Here is a 17,199-nt window from a genome sequence, read left to right as displayed (position 1 = left end):
TTTAAGTCTTGTAACACTCTCTACCTGTAACCATCTTTTGTGCCCTCATTTATAAAGGCATCTCATTGTGGGCATCCTATCATGCTTTATCCAACGCCACCTGACATTTGGGGGGGGGGGGGGGGGGGGGGTGTTGAGAAGTAAGCATGTGAACTCTCCTTATACTGGAGAGGATAAGGGTAGCTAGGTGTAAATGAACTAGAGGACAGGAGCGCAAGGGGAAACCCTAACCCTAACTTCTCCAGAGGCTATATAAACTTCCTAAAGGTCACTCTCACAGTTGAGGAGAGTGTATTAGTTGTACTTTTGGACAACTTACTAAGCAAGATCTTCTTCTTATACTTGAGCTCTCTCACTCTCCCTCTTGTGCACACTCTCTCATGCTTCCAACTCTGCTTTTCCACAAAGGTCATATACAGATATAAACCCAAGATGGCATCCTCAGTTGCTCATTGAAATAGAAATTAGTAAGAAACTAATAGAGTTGTTGAAAATCTCAGATACAGATGGGTTATTTATTAAGGACCAACCGGTCATCTATAAGAATTTGCCTAATACCTATTTTAAGTGCCTCAAAACAGGTCATTTTATCACGAATTGTCCTGAATGGAACACACATGAAACTATTGATAATAAGCAAGAGGCTACCCCCCCTAAAACTGACAAAAATCAAGATGATGGTTTTCAGCAGATTAATAGAAAGGGGAACAACAAAAATAAGGGTGAGACAAGCCTGAAAACTAATGTTAATCACAAAGGTAAAAATTACAATAGGTATGCTACACTATTAATGAATATGGATAATGAAAATAATGGGACTTTCATGCGAGGTGAAACCAGCCATATTAAACACCAGAACAATGTAGGTTCACATAATGATGAGGTTATCGTTGAGGAAACTCAACCACAATAATAGAATGAGGGGGGTACTCTAGTAGACAATTCAAACTTTGATCTGAATGTACAAAATGAAGATGTGGACTTTACCCAAGCTGAGGAGGAGGAACTACTTGGTGGGGATTACATCCCTAACAACCCTCTGCCCCTCGGAAAGCCCAAAAAAGGGTGGAAACAACACACAACAAACCAAAAGAAGATATTCCAAGGTAGTTCAAAGTACTACTAACCCTTTTGGACAGGGTAAGGACTCTCAAAAGAAAGGTAAGGCAAAAAAAAAAAAACTAATTAGTAATGAATAAGTTTACAATTCTATCTTATAACTCGAAAGGGCTCACTGACCCAAAAAGGGCAATCACTATCATGAAATTGCTTAGCCAAGAAGCCATTCTTCTTTATGAGGTTATTTGCCTATCAGAAGTCAAAGCTACTGAAGATACTTTGACTAAGAATCTAAATCTTATGTCCAAGGATTTTGTACGGTTCACCACTAAACATAAACAGAGAAAGGGAGGTGCATGTATAGGCATTTCCAGTAGGGTGGTCAAAGAGCAGCTAAGCAATATCTCTAAAATCGCACTATTGCAATGTTCAAGCATTTCCATTTGTGAAAGAGGCTTTTGCATTCAAAACCTGATCAAGACATGCAATAGAAATCAGGTAGATATAGCACATATGGAAGCTTTAATGATGATTTCTATTGAGGGCGGTACTCTACAAGAAATGGACTTTACCAGAGCAATTGAAGCATGGAAAATTTGCAAAACATCAAGGCATATCTATGGTGCTCCTCAACCTTAATTTGCAAGGTTTTTAATGCTCTATATTTTGTTATATTTACTTTCATGTTATTTTAAAGTATACTTATGTAACTATTACTTATGTTTGAGCTTTCAAATTATGTATTTTGTATGTGTGGACTTGCTCATTGATTGGCTTCTTTATCTCCTACTTAAGGAGTTGAGTCTTGCCATTCTGTTTATAAATTACATGTTTGAGATATTTAAAAAGTTGTTTTAAAGCTAACATAACCTCTCTTTTTTATGTGCAGGTGATGCTTTTTTGCTTGAAGATGACTCCTAACATGGAAATTTGGGACAATTGCATATCTTACTTTGCATAAGAAAATTTGCATGGGGACTATGCAACTCATCCAAATTATGTCAAAAGAAAATAGTTAAACTTCTAGTATGCACTTGATATAGCTTTCAAGGTAGTAGCTTCTTTTTGTAGTACGAATAGAGCTACCTTGTATGATTCATTCACACACTCTCTCTATTATCTTGGATCCCTGTTTGTCATTGAGAATGCCAACTATAATACAGAAACACCTCATTTTGTGATCAGCGCTATCTTGCAAATTAAAATCTTAGAATGCAAGATTATTTGGTACAAGGTTGTTGATAGCTAGATTATGAACTTGAATGTAAAATACCTTAAACTTTTAAGTAATAAATTTGTGAATTATAAGGATTGAGAAATAACTATATTTTTGAAGCATGTCTAAAGGTTTTTGTATTGCCTATAAAAATTTAAAAATGTTTTTCGTGAAGAGTGGACTGTGGGACTCCTTGGGAATGGGGTGTTTTTGCAAAGGGCTCTTTATGTGTGGTGTAAGCAAGAAGGTGCTGTTGCCAGTGATAATTTATCACAGCTCACAATCAGTAAGTCAGTGATGGAGTCAGCGAGGCGCAGGGCCGCTTCACGTTAATAAACCACATACATCTAGAACTTAGAAGATAAGTGCATTAGAATTTGGGGTAGAGCGTACAACCGCAGGAGAGTGGGGTGTCGTCCTTCAAGGCACTGACTGTCTGTCTTGCGGGAAGGGCAGGCAGGGTCAAGGCATGATGCATCGATTCATCCATTCGATCGATCGATCAATAATGTGACTCGTGAGATGCGGACGAATGAATGAACTCACTCACTCACTCAAGTCTCAGACCCTCCCCTGATTTGCTGCTGCTGTTGAAAGAATCCTTTCCTGATTAGCATAGCATCCCATCCCATCTTTTGAATGGAAACAAAGATCGGCGTACGGTCATGACTCATGATGGATTTGAGGAACCCGTTCGGTTTTCCTGTTCTCCGGGTAATTTTCTGCTTCTAGTTTGAACTTCGAGCCGTTGGTCGATGATTCTCGTCGACATTCTTCCCGGATTTGGAAATTGGCAGGAAACAACCTCCAGGCATTTTAAGTTCCCCCACAAGTTTCTTGTTTGTGGGGGAACGAACGGGTCAACAAAACCCACCGCTCTTCACACTACATTACCAATTTCCTTCTTCCACCCAGCCACCCACCTACGCACCCACCCACCCACAAGGGATACATCATACCTTAATCAGGCTTACACATCTGCCAGCATTTGTCATCTGCTATCAGGATTCCTCAATTTTGAGACTCGATAAGTCAATCACCTTTTATATTTGATGGAGGTGATAGAGACTACGTGTTTGCAGTTGTTGGATGGATGCCATCCTCAAAGTGTTCATAATTATATCAATAAGTTTTTTTAAAAAAAGAGCAAACATATAGTCTATATATTACGAGGGTTTGTGCTTGCAGTTTGGAGTTTGAATCTGCATTGACAGGAACAAATTTGGGTGTTGTTCATACAAGGGGGTTAGTGGATCTTCCCTCTTTGTTAAGGGACATCGTCTCGCAGGATTCAACACAACCTTGGGTAAATGGTATGCTAATAATTAAAGGGGTGTCATAAAGTTTGAAGTTTTGAGATTGCAGATGAGTGGTGTGCATCCAAAAGGCTTCCCATGGGAACAAGCGCAAAGTAGGCATGCCCAACGTCAAAATTTGTTCCTTACCAAAAGGACAGGTCCACAGCAGCCTACCACCTCTGAAAACCTGTCAAAGCAAGAAACCAAACGAACACACACACACACACACACACACACAATCTCTCTCTCTCTCTCTCTCTCTCTCTCACTTCGTTGTTGAAGCTTAGAGTCTAGACCTGCCCCGCTGCAAGCGCCTCGTGATTGCTTTCCAATCTTACAACTTATTCATTTGATTATATCCTCCCTTTTCTTCCTGTCGCCCCTCGCCATCACCATCTTTCCCATATATACCAATCCTTCATGCACCTTCGTGCACTTATCCCCATCATCTCATGAACTGATCAGTCTAATCTGCCATTCCAATTATTCATCCACAATCTTCTGCAAACATCATTCTTTAATTTAGCAATTCGACGAGGTATCTGCGCACACCAATCTCATATTATCCAGCAAGAATATGTCCAAGTCTCTCAATATTAGGTTAGCCCCATGCCTTCATTCTTCTTCTTCTCTGATAATCGTGGCCATGAGATTGAAGCAGCTCTTCTTGCAACTCACACTGTTGATACTAATTACGTGGAGGAGGCCTGATACGATAATTAATGGGCGCGGAGCTGCAGCTGCAACTGTCCATGCAGCTGGCGGCGTCCGTTGGATGGTGGTTGATTTGAACCCAGTCTCTGGTGCAGATTTTACCTCAATCCAGGCTGCAGTGGATTCAATCCCAGATGACAATACAATCCCCACAACCATTCTCATCAACCCGGGTGTATATGAGTAAGTTCCTTAGATCCATAAAATATGAGAGAGAGGCTTTTGTTATCATTTGTTGTTTTGGGGGTGGCGGGTGCTCTTGTTGCTTTGATTATGTTGTGTATTGATCATTATTACAAGCTTGGAGTGCAAATGCATATCGTTCATTATTTAGGGCATCCATATGCTATCATGTGTCCCATTCATAGGCAGTACACCTCTTCACAAATTAGACATGGCCATGACGATACTTGTGGCCACAACCACACTCAAAACATGTACTACTCAACACACATTCCACCTCCACTCCTTTCTTTTCTACTCGTATCTTGGTCACTCAGGTAAAATGGATGCTCCTTGATTCCTTTTTCTAAGGCGCTTACACATACCTTTGGAGCATGATACCTCAACAATCAAGCATGCAAAACAAAAAAAAAATTGATGCAAAATATGATCTTTAAGGTTCCTAATTGCTATTCTTATAAAAGGCACCTTAAGAGTAAACTATAACTCCTAAGTATTTGGTAGCCATCCAATGTTTCCATACTATAAAATTGAAACATCTTCACATGTTACCCACACACTTGTTATTAGGACTTAGCATATATCTCCTCACAGTAGCCTTACATGAGCTTTCGAGGGTTCTCTTACCTCAATATTTAGAGTTGAATAATATTCATGAAGACAAGGAAAGTGATAGTCATGGACATTTATCTCGTTTATGTCTTGTATTGTATGAGTGCTATACAAACAAGTAAGGAGAAGAGTTAGTGTACTACATGAGTTTCTTGCAACAATATGCTTGGAATAATTGGTACAATTGGCATAAGAAGAGGAGGCAGAGGAGGAGTATATGCTTGCTTGTCTTAGAAGCATAACTCAAAAAGACAGGCTTAAATCTTAGCAAGTTTGTCCTATCGCTACACTTTAAATATAAGTTCTTTTGTAAAATAGCCACTTTATGAAACCTTTATAGCCAAATACAGCTCGAAAGGTATGCAAAATCATTGTTTAGAATTCCTAGGTAATACTACAATTCTCTCTTCCTAAGATTTATAATTGGCTCTACATAATAAGGCATCTATAATGGGTCTCGTGTTCTTCTTGTGGTGCTCTTAATCTACAAAGTCCTCATTGGATGAGGTAGTAGATATGCACACAATTTTGTAGAGTAAGTGCCCCTAAGTTATGTATTTGGATCATATACACCAAATCATAGTTCATAGAGTAAGATGAGATGTGTGGTTCTACCACATGCATAACTAATTGTTTAATTACTTCATTGTAGCGATCCCCATTTTTAGCATGTTCATTTGCTCTTATTGAGGCTATTCTTTGCCTTTAGTAGCCTGCATACGAGCCACCTTGCCATGCATTGCCAAGAACAAACCTTGCCAAAACAATCATCAGGAATGCCCATGACACAGGCAATAGCTTTAAAAACCACTTGATTTCTTGCATCTCAAGAGCTATCAATCCTTAATTTTGAGGGGAAGCTAAGCTAATTTTGCAACAAGGGGTAGATATAAAAGCCTACGCTACTTGCCAAAATGTCCAAGTAATAATACCTTCAAGATCAAGGGCCAATCTAACGGTATTCTGCGGGGTGTGGCGTGGGGGTATCTTTACTTTCAAAACAAGGCCAACAACCGAGCATTTCTGAATTGATGTATGAAATTCTAAGGCTAACGGGGAAAATCTTCAACAAAAGTTGGAGGGGCTTTGTAGCATCGACGTGTATAATTGATAAACTAGTCAAAGGATGATGGATTGTTGGAAAGTACGTGGATATGCTTTTCTTTACTATTATTCTTAATAATTATTAGGATCGTGATAATGTACGGGGGGCCGAGGGGACTTGTTCACAGGTCTTGGGGATTGGTCCGTTTATTTACCCGTTGGGTTGATCTGATCGCACCAGCGCGGCAACTGCCTTTCTTTCTCTTCTCTCTCCCCATTTTAGTTTTTTTTTTTTGGGGGGGGGGACTACGGAGGCCAAAGTTTAGGTTACGAGCTTTTATTTTTTACTGCGGCCAGCAGGCGTACGTTTTGGGCTTGGCTTCCTTCCCAGCTTTTATTCCTTTTGGCCTGCGTCATTCCTTTTTGCCCCCCCCCCCCCCCCCCCCCGGCCAAACCAGTGAAACTGTTTTTACCACGCCCCGACCGGTGAAACTTTTTTACCCCCCACCGGTAAAACTTTTGTGGTTGTGCGGGTAGGCCACTTACTTCTTACTGCAGACTTCGACCAAGGAAGGAGTGGCATACCTACAAATAAGATCACGGGTATGGTTTTGGTTGGGGACAAAATAAAAAGTAACCGAGGTCTGCTTTTGGAAAAAGCCATTTTTCTCACGATATTGAAACGCAAGGTAATGTTATTCACGAAGGGCTCCTTAAAGAAAGGAAACGGCTTTTGTAGGTACGTTGAAAAGTGACTTAAGTTAGAAAAGTCCACGAGAATGCGGAAATTGGAGTAGAGATAAATAAAGCCTTCACATGCATGAGAGACTCGAGAGAGAGAGAGAGAGAGAGAGAGAGAGAGCGGGAATCGGGATAAAACCTTCACATGCATTAGAGAGAGAGAGAGAGAGAGAGACCCCACATGGGAGGATAGCATAATATGGCTACTTGGATACAAACCTTCATGACAAAATTCTTGGAAACAAGCATTGTTACACTCTATGGAAGGATGAGCCCATTACCCTACTATTTTGTATAAACCTTCATTAAAGGGGAGTCAAGCATATGCCATGTAGGGCAATCAAATAGTGTTACGATTCTCTCCCTCAACCCTAAGTCAAACTATATTCACCAATTTTGTCATATTAAGGGAGAAAGTTTTCGCATTATGACTTGATAGAATCACCTATATTTTTTGAAACATTCTTTTTCCACTTTTCAAATGGTTGGTGAATGTTTGTGACTAAATGCAAGCTACTGTCTTCATGCAAACATAGATTTATCCACAGTAGTAGTTTTAAAACTCTATTTAAATGCTAGTAGATTGCCTTCCATACCCTATTGGCCTAGTCAATTCCACCATTAGTTATTCTAGTATGCAAGCCTTGTATAAGAGTTAGCAAAACCTTTTCATAGCAAGAATTAAAAAAGTGTAATTATTTGAAGTGCAAGATAGAACTTCTTTAGAGTAAGTAGAAAAACAAGGGCATGCCAAACGTGCCTAAAATGGGTTAATTTGATTAGCTTCAAAAGGGGAAAAAAAAACTATGCATAATGTGTCTGTTTGCATTGTTTTCAAACTTCTCTAAGTGTAATAAATCAAAAGAGAAGGGGAATCAAAGAAAATACAATTGCCATGTACACATAGCAAGTTTAGTTAGCTTGATGAAGTTCAATTGCCCTACCCAAGAGTGCGCGATGTACCAGCCAATGGGTCAAACCTAATCCAACTTTTAAAAGATTGCCATCCTTTTCATGGAAGAAGTAGTCAATCTCTAAGTTGATAACACTCAAGAAAGAAATCCAATATTGTTCTTATGTGTTTAGAATTTGTGTTACCCAATTCTAGCATCACCTTATTACACTTAATCCTACCATCATCGTATTATGCTTTAATGTGATTAGTCATGATCAATAGCTGGAATGCATTGGGCTATGGATGGATACTTATACATGTCGTATGTAGGAAACTTAGCAAATCTATTTTCATAGCACATTATAAAAATGCTGTTTTCTAATAATGCTACTTCCAATCCCACAATGTAATAGAAATAAAGATGCCTATGGCTATACAAGGTCCATGTTTTAAGTGTGTTTAAGCACTAAGCCTTTATGAAGTTGACAACTTAGACACCTTTATATGATCAATAAAATTTTAGAATGCAAGGTTTCATACATAAGTTTATGCTCATTACTCTACCAACTACAATGTAAATTTGAGCCTTTTCTTTTGTTGATTCCCAATGGGACACCTTGGATATCAAATTAATTGTCTAGTTTTGGTGTAGGGAGAAGGTCATTGTGCCTTCAACCAAGCCTTTCATTACTATGCAAGGTGCAGGGATGAATGTTACGTTCATTCAATGGCACCTCAAAGCTAGTGATATGGGACCAAATGGGGTGGAGCTTACAGCATACAATACTGCTTCTGTTACAATATTAGCATCCAACTTTGTTGCCAAAGATATAAGCTTTAAGGTGAGCTCTACGTGTGATAATGACATTTTTGGATTAGAAAAAGTCAATACTTAGTTTTAATATGCACAAAAATGCTACCTAATGCAAATAGTTAACATATAAAAGCACATCCCAAACACATTTACTTTTTGCAAGGTTGAGTTTCATCATGACAATATTGGCAACCTATGAATGCAACTTACATCCTTAGCATGTTGCTTACTATACAAAACTTAGATAGGGAATCGAAATTCAGCAATCATAATTGTTTTCTATGCTAAGATCTAATGTGTGATGTGAGATGGTCAGTAGAACACATTGCCAGCTCCTCCACCAGGAATCGATGGGCGTCAAGCTGCCGCATTTCGAATATCAGGTGATATGGCAGCCTTTTACCGTTGTGGCTTTTTTGGGGCTCAAGACACTCTTTGTGATGACCAAGGACGTCACTACTTTGAAAGTTGTTTCATCCAAGGCTCCATTGACTTTGTTTTTGGAGATGCACGCTCTTTCTACAATGTAACTATCTCATAAGCCATGTCCTTTTATGTTGAGAGTGCATATGCCTATATGCATGTAGGTTGTGATTGGATGCTGTAAAAGATGTTTTGCACCTTAGAATGCTTAGTTTACACATGCATGTATGTGATATGTCACCATGTTCATATGATCATGTTCACTTTTGTGATTCATGCACATTGAAGTTTAATAAACCCAAAACTCAATAGGCATCCATATAATGTCCTCTAATCTAAGAGCATATACACGATTAATATTATCTTTCATTTGCATCATGCACAACTTTTCCATCATTCAAAGAAATATGTAAACTCGTACTCTATTATTGTAACATCACTAATTAAATCTGAATGACAATATCAATAATAAATGTAGTTTGAACAGATGTGCATTGCCTATGTTTTTGTGAGCCAAAGGTTGAATATTTAATTCTTGGTTTTCTTATTTGGATTTTGGTTATGCAGAAATGTGAATTGAATTCCATTGCACAAAGCTATGGATCAATTGCTGCCCAAGACAGACAAAGCCCTCTTGATAACACAGGCTTCGCATTTGTCAATTGTAAAGTAACTGGGACCGGGCCCATCTACTTGGGGCGAGCAATGGGGCCCTACTCTCGCATAATATTTGCATATTCTCAATTTAACAATATTATAGATCCAAGAGGTTGGGATGATTGGGATCACGACACTACTAAAGACCAGTAAGAGCAATAACTAAAGCTTGTTATTATCAACTAATTGCTAGTAAATAACATAAGATTTCTATTGATAACTCTTAAAATTGTGCACACCCTTTACAAGCTCATTTAAATTTCAAAAAATAAATAAATCTACAATTTATAAATAAGTCAATTCAAGGTGTAACTAATTTTGATAACTTTAATTATTTACTTTACAGGAGTGTGTATTATGGGCAATACAAATGTTATGGTGGTGGAGCAGACGAGTCTCAACGGGTCCCATGGTCACATAAGCTTTCAGATGAGGAAGTTGCACCTTTTCTAAACATAAGCTTTATTGATGGACATGATTGGATGTCCCAATGATGCTTATCTAAGTATTTGAGAAGAGATGATTGCCTTTAACCTCTTGTATCAAAAGTTGTATCCACATTTTTTAATTCATAACAAAATTAGTCATGTCTATCCTTTAGGTTCCACAATCTAATCATAAGAAAGGTGGAAGTTAGGGATTCGAACCTTAGAATGATAAAAAAACATATGATGAGAATACACAACATGTTGACATATTACAAAAACCATTATTGATTAATGATAAAATATTTTCAATGATAGTATTTAATTTAGATATTCACATAATCTTTCAAAGTCATGCTTGTATATTCCTCAAAAGTGCCACTGCCATAACATTCTTTTGATGCAACCATATATGCTTTGTTCCAAAAGGAAAGCAAATTTGTGACTCTCACTCCTAAAATTGGAAGAACTAAGAGACAATGCTCAAAGAAGTATAAGAAATCCTTAACGACTATACCCTTTACATTAAGCTCCCTCAAACCCCCTTGCAACTCTTGCAAAAAGTCTTACACAATCATTAATCCTTAACTAGAACAATAATATTTTCCTTGCGAGGCTTAGTTCATGGCCATCTAGATTCCTCTTACTCAACATTGATAAAACATGTGTAAATATTCTCTTCTTTCTTCTTGCACAAGGCACACGATGGGAGTTTCTTTCAAAATTTCCAAACTCGTCTTTAGTGTGTGACTTGTTCATCATTCCCTTCTAAACGAACTTATTAAACTTGCGAGATGGGGTGCTCTTTTATACAAACTTTTGAAAAAAACTACAAGCAAGGAAAGGCAGAGATGGAGCAAGTAGAGGTGGAGCTACATGCTCTTCTCCTCTTTCATTATTCTTCAACCATTTTCTATATCTTCACAATCTCACACAACACTAATGAAACAACCTGGGTTATACAACCCAGCCATAATTAACTAACACAAGTCAGTCAACTTGCTTGACTTATTTAGAGCACACACACACACAGTCACACCTGCTAGTGATAACTAGACCAGACAACTATCATGTCAGGGATAGAATACTGGTGATGAGCTTGACTCTCTCAACACTCCCCCTCAAGCTCAAGAAGGGTAGTAAACTCTAAGTATTTATCTCTAAAGTGACTGAACTTATCTTTACCTTAGTGACTTGGTAAAGATATCAGCTACTTGAACATCTGTCTTGACATGTAGGAGATCCACCTTTCCTGCAAGTACCATCTCACGTATGAAGTGACAGTGTACCTCTATATGTTTTGTTATGGCATGATAAATAGGGTTTGTAGGTAGTAGTACCCTACTCATATTATTGCAGTACAATGTCACTGGAGCCTTTGTGTGCATATCCAAATCAGCCATCAACGTTAGCAACCAAGCAATCTCATAGGCTACTAATGCAGCACCTCTGTACTCTGCCTCAGTACTAGATAGTGCAACTATCAGTTGCTTCTTGCTACTCCATCTAATCATTCCATTGCCATGGCTAAATGCATAGCCGCTCTAGTAGACCGTTTATGATAATGACATACTGTCCAAACTGCATCAGTGTATCCCATGAGCTCGAGGTCCTTGTCTCCTTCATAAAAAAGTGCATAGTCTACTATTGCCTTGACATAACACATGATCCTTCTCACATTGCATCCAAATGAGGCTTTCTCGAGCTTTTGCATAAATTGATTGATAAGCCCAATTGCATAACTAAGATTAAGTCTAGTGATGGTTAAGTATATTAGACTTCCCACCATCTACCTATACATGGTAACATCTATAATTTTAGCTCCAATGTTTTCATCCAATTTGATATTCTGATCCAATGGAGTCTCAAGTGGCTTACAATATTTCATGCCATACGTCTTTAGCATTTTCGATGCATATTGTATTTGCATTAGCCAAAGTCCATTGGTTCAATTTACCACTTCAATGCCCAAGAAGAACTTCAACTCACCCAAATCTTTCATGTCAAATTTAGTTTTCAGCATCATCATCACATCTTGCATGCACATATTAGTAGTTACTTGTAGAGTCTTGGCTTTACATTTGGTAGAGCTAATCATAGTGCTCAATGGATGGGACCAAATGAGACACTTATTCCTTCAAGTGATTCTGTATGCTCTTGCCTAACCTATCTCCATCTTATCTCAAGTGACATGAGGAAAAAATAGATAAATCTCAAGAGAGACATTATTTAACATAAGTGTGCCTAGCCAAGCCAGAGGAGGCATAATTTAGTAGTCACTCCAACACCTCTCCACCATGAGCAACACCATCCGAATTCAAATTGGATGCACATAATTAGTTGATTTGGTAGTCTCCAATGGGTCTACCTCATAGTGAAACATCAAGGCCTCAACTTGAAGGATTGACATGAGGGTTCTTAAACTACAAAAGACTCTTGAATAGTAGTCTAGCATCCACCCAAGAAGGGTCACATTGTAGCAAATCAAAGGTGAGAGAGTGGACTAACATGACACTTGGTTCAAAGAGAGTGAGAGAAGGGGAGAGTGTAACTTGATCCCCCCTACCCATATGTTAAATCTTAGCTCTAGGCCCCTAAAATGGTGTTAAGTTAGTTAACTACTATTGAGTTGGGAGTAACATTCTAACAACTCTATCTAGTATTTAAAAAAGTTACATGACTAATCCCCTAACCCAAAGGTAAGATCTCAACTTCGACCCCCTAAAATGGTGTTAAGATGGTTAATTATCCTATCAAGTCAGGATTGATGTTCTAACAACTCTCTCTAGTATTTAGAAAAGTTTACCTGACAATTAGGTACACCCAACCATAGACTCTTAATCGTCAAGACCAAGGCCTCCCACCTTTCTCGAAAGATTTGTTTTAGTTATCTAAGTAGCTAAACGTGCTACCGCACTATCATAACATATAAAAGCAGCTTCCTTTTATTATCTCATTACACAAGGTTCATTGCATATAATTTAGACATGAGATATAAACAATCAATAAGAAGAGAAACTCGGGTTAATTAGGGTTCAATTCCTTTATTATGATCCCCACAATAATCCTGACTTCCACGAAGTTATCTCAATCCCCTACTATGAGGATTCCCAACCTCTCAAGGTTATACCACCTCTTGACTAGTATTCAAGGTCATTCGATGGGGATCACAAAGCTCTACACCCCTATCATAGGTCATTGAGGGATTTACTAGCTCAGTGCCCTTCTAAGATCCTCCGCCTAAGGTGATGTAGCAACAATGCACGTGGCCTTTTTCACTACTTAGCTCTTGGCCTTAGATACCAAATGGTGTCCTTACAAGTTTATCTCAATCGCTCCAACATTCCTATTAGACCTTGGGACTAGTCCAAATACCAATGGCTTTGTTGGTCTCACAGATCCAATAGCCACGTATTCTCTTAAATCTTCTTATTTATTCACAAGTAAAATCATAAAGTAGACATATCAAAGCAAGTCTTTTCCCAGTCAATAAATAAGCTCAACTAATGCAACACTTTTAATCCAGATAAAAATAAGCAAATACAAAATAAACAACTCAAACCCAAATATTATGGCTTGATATGATGGTCTACATCCTTGATGCAATTTTCTATGTTATTTGCTAGGGTATCTTCCTCAACTTCTTAAAAAACTACTTCTTGAAGGACGTCCTTTCTTTCATAATGCTTGTCTCTTAGGGACCATTTTTAAAACTAAATTTGACAACGCTTTTGCACAATTGTGGAAAAGGAGAAAAAAGGCAATCGGATTTCAATAGAGACTCCACATGGTTTTAGAGAAGAGAGAAAGACCTTGGTGGATTTCAATAGAGCTTCTGTGTGGTAGAGGAGAAGAGAGGAAAATCTTGGTGAGCATGGACAGAGCTTCCACGTATGTATGAGGAAGAGAAGAGAAGCTTGGTGGGTCTTGGCAAAGGTTCTGCACACGTGTAGAAAAGAAGAGAAAACTAGCTCGCATATGTATGGTGATCATGAGATAAACTTGTTGGATTTTGAGTAAAGCTTCTGTACACATATGGAGAAGCAGAGAGAAGATTGATAGATTTTGACAAAGCTCACATACAATTGTAGAAGAGAAAGAGAAAGTGAAGAGAGAGGTATCTTCTCTTTAGCTTCACCCACACCCACAAATTGGTGTATCCACAATTGTAGAAGGGAGAGATCTTCTCTTTAGCCTCACCCACACCCACACAGAGTAGTGTATCCCCAAAGAGAGTTGTGTGTCTCCTTGAGGCTAGCCATGGGACATTTATTTAGATAGAGAGGGGGGCTTACCTTAAGGTTAAAGCAAGCTATTTTGAGTGTCTTTCCAATGGTTTAACTCAAATTAATGATCATCCACTTTTAAACAAATTTAGGAGTCCAAGCAAAGCGAAAACATGACCCTTTTACACGTGCACAACTCGCATGTAAAAATTTTTGCACATTAGAAAAAATTTGTAATAGCCATAACTTTTGATCCAAAACTCAAATTTTGTATTTGTTTCAACCATTAAGATCATAGCTCTACCCTTCTACCATTTTATGTTTTTAAGAAACTTTAAAAATGTCAAAATTGAATCTTCATGATTTTCTATTAGAAATCCCTACAAATATCTCACAAAAATCAATAAGGCAAGGCCTTTGATACTCCCAAATGTTAATTTTCTTAAAGTTATTGATGTGTAACAAAATATGCAACATCTTTAAAAATGTTTATCACTAAATATTATATAATATCTATAGCCTCAAGGTGGGTATATTACATCCACTCCCCCTATGAAAATTTTGAGATATCCTCATCTCGACAAAAACTAGGGGTACATTCTCAAAAGTGATTCATATACATGTAACTTTATCACTAGGGTAACTAAAAGATAATATTCTAATACATATCAATTGGATAATACAATTGATCCACTATTAAGGATAAAAATAGGATTTAAAATTTGTGTACTACTTCATCTAGTCAGGTTTAGTCAGAGTCCTTGGCTTTCCAATGATGGGATTGGGACATTCAAGCCTAAAGTGAATGAGTTCATTGTAGTTATATCCCTTCTTTGTAAAGCATTTTGTCTTGAAGTGACCCACTTTATCACAATTGTAGCAAAAGAGATTCTCTTAAGTTTTTGTTACCACACAAATATGGCCATATTGTGAGGTAGATCTTGCACCACAATCGTTTGCATTCCCTCTTGGAATGCAAGTGTTCCCATCATCTTTACTAATAACTTTGAGCAAGGGCTTAGCTCACATAAGGTTGTCTTCAAAAGTGGTTGGCCTCATTGATTCAAGATGATGATTAAGAGAAAAATTCAAGTCACCCACACCCATAAAGTGGTATCTCCTCTAAGAGAGCTGTGTGTGTCCTTGAGCCTAGCCGTGGGCTATTTATATTGATAGCGAGGGGGGATTGCCTTAAGCTTAAAAGAAGCTATTTCAAGTGCTTTTTAGGTAGTTAATTCAAATTAGTGACCATCTGTATTTTTATGAATTTAAAAGTCCAAAAAATGAAAAAATACAACCTTTTTTGTGCTTGCACATAGCTTTCATGTAAAAATTCCTCCATAGTGGACAAAATTTAAATTGTTTATACTTTTTATTTTAAAATACAAAATTTGGATCTATTTGAACCTTGCAATTGTGGTGATGAGCTCTATCCTTGTACCTACCACTTTACTTTATGTTTTAAGAACTTTAAAAATGTCAAAATTCAATCTTCATTATTTTCTATAAGAAATCCCTAATATCTCAAGAAAATCAAGGGCTTCGATACTCCCAAACATTATTGCTCTTGAAGTTATTGATGTGTAATAAAATATTCAATATCTTTATTTATGTTTATCATATTACACAATATGTAAGATATCAAGGTGGATACATTACATGTACTTCCCCTTGAAAAAATTGAGATGTTCTCATTTTGACAAAAACTAGGTGTGCATTCTTGAAAGTGATTTAGTATACTTGTAACTTTATCACTAGGCTAACTAAAAGAGAATATCCTAGTATATATCAATTGGGTAATACAATTGATCTATTATTAAGGATATAGCTAAAATTTAAAATTTGTATACTACTTTTTAAAGGTTTAGTTAGTTCTTGGCTTTCCAATGATGGGGTTGGGACATTCAAACTTGAAGTGATAGAGCTCATTGTAGATATAACACTTTCTTTTTAGGTGTTCTACGTTGAAGTGATCCACTTCATCACTATTGTAGTATCGACTATTCCCTTGAGTTTCTATTACTATGCAAATATGGCCATATATGTGAGGTAGATCTTGCACCACAATCATTTACATCCCCCCTTGGAATGTAAGTGTTCCCATGATCTTTACTAATCTCTTTGACTAAGGGCTTAGCTCACATTAGGGCATCTTGTAAACTGGTTGACCACATCAATTCAAGACAATGAAGAGGAAAAATCAAGCATTGGAAAAACCTTGTAATCTATTGGGTAATAGACATTTGTGAAGCATACTTTTAGGGGATAATAAACTTTGAGTAATATTTTTATATGGTTAGGTCAAAATGTTGAAGGCTAAAGAATTCATTCATCTTTAAGGTTTGAAAAGATGGTGGAAGGTATCTTTGTCTTACCATAGTTTTTATCTCATCCCAAGTTCTTGACTTTTTTGATGTCGCATTATCAAGGCACCATTGATTCCACCGCAATTTGGCTTCACGAGTAAGGTATACTTAGATCTATTTGCTTCACTAGTTTCAACCCTAAGAAATAATTGTCTACACTATCAATCCAAACTTCCACATCTACCTCGACTTTGGCACCCTTACCATTGACGTTTAAAGCTTTTATCTAATTGAGAAGGAATTTCTTTTCTTTGAATGATTACTTAATTACTTTAATAAATTAAGAACAAGACAATTGTGGGGAGCTTTCACTCAACCGCCAAGACCCACGGACCACTTATTGTTTCAAGCATTCCAAGCCGAGCACTAATGGCTACCTCTCACATAACCGACGCGCCATCCATATCTACGGGTGTAGTGAGCTTACCTCCGAGCCGTTCGAGTTACCTCCTCTCCCGCATACTCCGGTAGCTCCACGATCCAAGTGCAAGCTTCAAGCAAGCTCGATCCTCCCACTCCAAGCTCC

At 37.7% G+C, this 17,199-nt stretch overlaps 1 protein-coding gene across 2 annotated transcripts; it reads left to right on the top strand.

The window, feature by feature from the left end:
• The first annotated feature begins 3,829 nt into the window (after window positions 1-3,829).
• LOC148033173 (putative pectinesterase 68) lies at window positions 3,830-10,357 on the top strand. Of its 2 annotated transcripts, none has more exons than XM_087681046.1 (5): window positions 3,830-4,470; window positions 8,415-8,604; window positions 8,885-8,959; window positions 9,567-9,805; window positions 10,003-10,357. In XM_087681046.1, the coding sequence occupies exons 1-5, from the start codon at window positions 4,151-4,153 to the stop codon at window positions 10,148-10,150; spliced, it is 972 nt and encodes a 323-aa protein (XP_087537172.1). In that variant the 5' UTR covers window positions 3,830-4,150; the 3' UTR covers window positions 10,151-10,357. The 2 variants fall into 2 exon arrangements, with proteins under 2 accessions (XP_087537172.1, XP_087537171.1); XM_087681045.1 differs by having other exon boundaries at window positions 3,835-4,470; window positions 8,896-9,102.
• The last annotated feature ends 6,842 nt before the right edge of the window (window positions 10,358-17,199 follow it).

The sequence above is a fragment of the Lygodium microphyllum genome, chromosome 7 (genome assembly GCF_053477565.2).
Source record: "Lygodium microphyllum isolate KBCC chromosome 7, Lygodium_microphyllum_v1.1.10, whole genome shotgun sequence".
Lineage (NCBI taxonomy): Eukaryota > Viridiplantae > Streptophyta > Polypodiopsida > Schizaeales > Lygodiaceae > Lygodium > Lygodium microphyllum.
The sequence above is the reverse complement of the archived record's forward strand: the minus strand, read 5'-3'. Positions and strand labels throughout refer to the sequence as shown.

Bases quoted from the DNA above. Each gene is read 5' to 3' on its own strand.
- LOC148033173 (XM_087681045.1), top strand. From the start codon at position 4,151: ATGTCCAAGTCTCTCAATATTAGGTTAGCCCCATGCCTTCATTCTTCT. The intron at 4,471-8,414 runs GTAAGTTCCTTA...GTTTTGGTGTAG, and splicing joins ATCAACCCGGGTGTATATGA to GGAGAAGGTCATTGTGCCTT. The intron at 8,605-8,895 runs GTGAGCTCTACG...GATGGTCAGTAG, and splicing joins CCAAAGATATAAGCTTTAAG to AACACATTGCCAGCTCCTCC.